This window comes from Dysidea avara, chromosome 10 (assembly GCF_963678975.1).
Source record: "Dysidea avara chromosome 10, odDysAvar1.4, whole genome shotgun sequence".
Classification (NCBI taxonomy): domain Eukaryota; kingdom Metazoa; phylum Porifera; class Demospongiae; order Dictyoceratida; family Dysideidae; genus Dysidea; species Dysidea avara.
In genome coordinates, this window is record NC_089281.1 from 19,234,166 (window position 1) to 19,238,994 (window position 4,829).

At 38.4% G+C, this 4,829-nt stretch overlaps 2 protein-coding genes across 3 annotated transcripts in view; both read left to right on the forward strand.

Annotated features, from left to right (window-relative positions):
- Nucleotides 1–100: 100 nt before the first annotated feature.
- Nucleotides 101–514, forward strand: LOC136236824 (DNA polymerase epsilon subunit 4-like). Its single transcript, XM_066027055.1, has one exon. The coding sequence runs from the start codon at nt 101–103 to the stop codon at nt 512–514; it is 414 nt and encodes a 137-aa protein (XP_065883127.1).
- A 1,820-nt stretch (nt 515–2,334) lies between these two features.
- Nucleotides 2,335–4,829, forward strand: part of LOC136268895 (GTP-binding protein Rheb-like) — a 48,625-nt gene continuing 46,130 nt past the window's right edge. For both annotated transcript variants that reach the window (XM_066064361.1, XM_066064359.1), the window contains exons 1-7: nt 2,335–2,492; nt 2,546–2,617; nt 2,666–2,733; nt 3,308–3,390; nt 3,579–3,644; nt 3,701–3,748; nt 3,801–3,882. In XM_066064361.1, the coding sequence (XP_065920433.1) occupies nt 2,444–2,492; nt 2,546–2,617; nt 2,666–2,733; nt 3,308–3,390; nt 3,579–3,644; nt 3,701–3,748; nt 3,801–3,882 (468 nt within the window). In that variant the 5' untranslated portion in view covers nt 2,335–2,443. The remainder of the gene's footprint in view (nt 2,493–2,545; nt 2,618–2,665; nt 2,734–3,307; nt 3,391–3,578; nt 3,645–3,700; nt 3,749–3,800; nt 3,883–4,829) is intronic.

A 4,829-nucleotide genomic window follows, 5' to 3' on the forward strand; every position in this document is an offset into this window, starting at 1 on the left:
CTCTCTGCCTTCGTTCCAGCAAGTATCCACTGCGTAATTAATATAACCTACATAGCTACTAAATCTTAAATCATTTTCTGTTTCGCGCCAAAACCCCAAAATGGCAACGAGCGAGGATAGCGCAAATCAGAGGCTATCACCAGAGAAACCCCCAGACGATGTCGATGATATTATGGAGAATGACACGAACGCGACTGGAGGACAACAGAGTGACGCGACCAATGGCGCCGCTGAACAACAAACTCCAGACACTGTCGGCGGCAGACACAGACACGTACAGCTACCACTAAACAGAGTTCGGATGATGATAAAAAGTGACCCTGATGTTAGTATTGTTGGACAAGAAGCGTTGATGGTGATCGCTAAAGCTACGGAGATGTTTATTGCGTACGTAGCTAGAGAGAGCTATACACAGACAATTCAAGCAAAGAGAAAAACAATTCAAAAAAGAGACTTTGACGCATGTATCCCTCCTAGAGATGAATTAGCGTTCCTTGAAGGAACAATTGATTGACGGACATACCAAAGTTGAATTATAAAGAATTCATTTTTACATCAAGTTACACGTGATGCTGCAAGTAGTTTTTGCATGTATGCATGATCATCATTTACAAGCTTATAAAACAATGCAATGAGTCACAAGAATTATACATTACATGAAGATTACACAGCTAAATATTGTGTCACACTCGACCTTTGCATTGTTGGATGTGATTTAGTCTTGTAAACTCCTGTGTATGCGCTGGTAAGATTTCATTACATATGTAGCATACAAAAGGTTCTTGCTTGAAGAGGGTAACATAAAGCTTACTCCTCTGATCTGCACTTACTGGGATAACTAGATCAGTTTTTTCTTTTTGTGTCAAATATTCACTAGTACCGGCAAGTTGATCATCTGTTATGCATGCAGTCTTTTGGCCTTGGTCCCTCGGTTGCTCCTGTTTTTGGTATAGTTCAGTTTGTAAGTATTGTATCTGTTCTTGTTGCTTTCTATTATCTATCTGTAGTGCATTTACAGCTTGAAACTGTTCTTGTAATTGTTCAGCTACAGTACCTTTTTCTGCTGCTAGCTGATTAATTTTCTCAATACCATGGACTGACTCATCCCTCAGCTTTGCCACTTCATTCTCTAAGAATACAATCCTTGTTTCCTTGCTGCGCAAGAGCTTTTCCAACTTTGATGATTTTTTGGTTTCTTCCTGTATTCTTCTGGTTAGAATTTGTTTTTCCTTATCTTGTTTAGGAGAATTAACCATTACTGTACTAGTTAACATGCTCTGATCTTTAAGTACTGCAATTTCTGCCTTTAGTTCCTCTATGACATGATCCTTCCTAGAAAGTCCATCTGTTAATAAACTTATTTGAAGCTTTAATGATTCTATGGTCTCTTTGTAATAGTCATTAGATACAACTGTTAGGCTTTGGTATTTATTATCACTTGGTACATTTCTGTAACTAGCACTTGGTAAATCATCCCCTTTTGTAACTCCATCTTCAGAGCCTTTAGCTGTTAATTGCGTAACATTTATCTTTGCTGGTACCACAGTAGATGAAACGCTAGTATTAAAATAAGATGGCTCTTCAGTATTCTTATCCTCAGGTGCAGAAAGCTCTTTAGTGTCGGTATAACGTTCTTCTGAGACCACTTCGAAGCTCAAGCTGCCGTTGCTATGCAAGCTAGTTTCTGAGCCGCATGTTGATGGAACTTTTTTATGCAAGCTAACCAGTACCATGTTATCGCTAGGAACACTCTGCAGATCTATGGAGGAGAATTCATCCGAGTCTGTACAGAACTGAAAAGGGCGGCTCTTTCCTAAGGTAGTCCCATCTTCATTGCAGTAAATAAAATAATACTCTCTACCATCTGATAACTTAGGGAGAACGCGGCTAGCAAAAACAACTTTTCCTTTCCGCCATTTAACTGTTATTCCATTACTCCCCGGTTCTAGTGGCTCAGTTCGCCCCGACCATACCCAGCTGAATTCACTTTCCTCTTCGCCTACTTCACGCAATGCTACATAGTGTCTAGTAGAAGTTTTGATAGTCGAAGGAACGTGAAAAATGACCTCTAGATCCTTGCAACAAGAGACGAACGGCTTTACGTCAATAAATTGCACCTCGCTCATCTTACCAGCTTTCGGCTAACGTTGTATCCAATCAATTAATTAATAGGTTGGTTGTTCACTGCTTGCATTTAACATTTTTCACATGGAGATCCCCCTTGGTTACGTCAATAATATTATTATTATTATTGTTTGTTAGAGGAAAACAGGAAGTAACTCAATAAGCGCATACAGAGTTTTCTTATTTTAGCGCCTACTAAACAATTTCTTTGCACCGTGTGACCATAGATAGTAGGGGGTGTCTATTATCTATGGTGTGACTTAAATTTTAAGTATGTGATAAGTACTTGTTTATAGGAAACGTACGTAAGAAATGAACCATGCCGCCGAAAACAAGAAAAATTGCTGTGATGGGATTCAGAGCAGTAGGTGAGTAAATCACAGGCCTTACTTCTCCGGTATATTCTAATTCATTCGTGCAGGAAAATCATCATTGGTTATTCGTTTCGTTGAGGACCAATTTGTGGATTCTTATCACCCTTCAATTGAGAATAGTAATGTTTGTTGCTAATAGTAAACTGAAGAATTGTTCTCTTATACAGCATTTGAAAAGAGAGTTAAGTATTCCGGCCAAGACTTTCTGATACAGCTGGTTGACACTGCAGGACAGGTATTCATTTTTTCTATTTGATTTGCCTAAATAGGGTTGACCTTTTGAGATCATTGTGTTATTGCATGGATCAGTTGGTAGTTAATTACTGTAGCATGCACAAAGGGTAATGTAATTAAGTTGTGTGTCTGCCATCTGCACATATATCACAACTTTGGGGATACTTTAGATGTCTGAGCAACTAAATTATAGTAAGCCAAGCCAATAAGTAGAGTTCTCCAAAAAATAACTGGCCTTAGCTCTGGAGTCTCCAAGCCATTAATGGTGTTCCTCCATGTACAAAAACCCCTTTATATAGATAGACTGTTACAGTTGGCGTTTCCATGTAGCATTCTAATGCACTAGTTAATTGTTTCCATACTTGCTGACTGCATAACAGTTGGGAATAACAAGCAACACCGCTGGTTTTGATTGCATACTTGAATTACCTCATGTTTTTAAAGCTCTGTTTGTCAAGCAATATTGGTAGTAGTGAACTGGTTCCTCAATTTTTGTACAATATTTGTAATGTAATCCTTTGCATGTATATCCATAGTAGCTTGCATTTACATGGTTTATTTTAACTGTTCCACAGGATGAGTATTCTTTATTCTCTGAAGCTCATTGTGTTGATGTACATGGTTATGTGTTGGTGTATTCTATCAACTCCCAGAAGAGGTATGTATGTATATACTGGTATTAAATAGCTCTTGGTGATCAGACAGTTTTACAATGGAATTGCTTTAAAATGGATACATTAGAATTTGGAGCCATTTCTGCTTTTTAATGTTAGGCTTGTTGGGAGCAAATGTTGTCCTAGACCAGAAATTCCACTGTAAGTGTAATATCATTTTTAATTCTTGCAGTTTTGAGGTAATCAAAGTGATTCACGACAAAATCCTTGACACAATGGGAGTGAGCAGTCGTAGCAGGTGAGTGTAGTACATTAATGTGGGTGGGGCTGAGCTACTGCAAACTCATTCCACAGAGTACCATTAGTATTAGTGGGAAATAAGACAGACCTTCACATGCAGAGGTAAGATTTGTATGAAATCCATAAATCCAGTATATGATAGCTTTTGGTGTAGGGTGATTTCCACAGAGGAGGGTAAGCGTCTCGCTGATTCATGGAATGCCATTTTTGTGGAGTCATCTGCCAAGCAGAATGAAGTAAGTCACACCGTCATTGTATACATTTACATCACTCATTACACAACCACCATAAAATGTACTGAATATCATACCATCAAACCTTTGTCTGTACCACCATAGATACAATAACACTTACTGGGATTGGAAACGGAAGTATTCTATGTCATCATTTGTGTACAAAATCCCCAATGTTACGTCACAGCCTTTGCCTTGTTTCACCTTACTGCATTGGTACAGATAACTCACTTTCTGTACTAATTTCACTTCCAACTACTTTGCTACAAGGTTGTATTACACACTAATGGAGTCGCTAGACTGCAATATACTGAGGTAAAAAGTTTCTGCTGGTTGTAAATTTCATTTTTGTAACTGTGTCAGTCGAAACCGCGGGTCGGACTTGATGAAATATGGGCTTGTATCTTTTTCACCTGTGAGTATTTAAACTAATTTGTACACTGAGCACATGTCTCATGGCCGTAACTAACAAGTAGTGCCTACTTTATCCAGTGGAACTGCTCTGACCAAAGTAACCGAAACATGGATCCCACACGCACCCACTTCCGTTTCCAATCCTGGTAAGTGTTATTATATCTATGGTGCCACACAGCAATGAATGAAACACTTGAGAGTGTCTGACACAACACACTTTAATAATGACAAGTCATTACAGGAGGAAATGATATCTTGAAGTAACATCATTACTTGGTGGAATGATGTTACTTGATATCATTTCCTCCTATAATGACTCATCTGAACTTGTAACACAATTCAAATGTGTGTAGTTTTTGTATGTCTGTGCTATACGTGTTTAGCTCTGGTAAGGAAGAGTGGGTCATGCCGATTACCAAGAGAATAATAATAAATCAATCAGGGAACTTGTGTTTCTCCTAAATGCATTCATGCTGTCATTGATGTAATTTTCCCACTTAGAGCTTTCTTTCTAATAAAGTATTTTGTTATTTCAG

What these genes read in the sequence shown, in the direction of transcription:
- LOC136236824 (XM_066027055.1), top strand. Translation starts at nt 101, where the DNA reads ATGGCAACGAGCGAGGATAGCGCAAATCAGAGGCTATCACCAGAGAAA.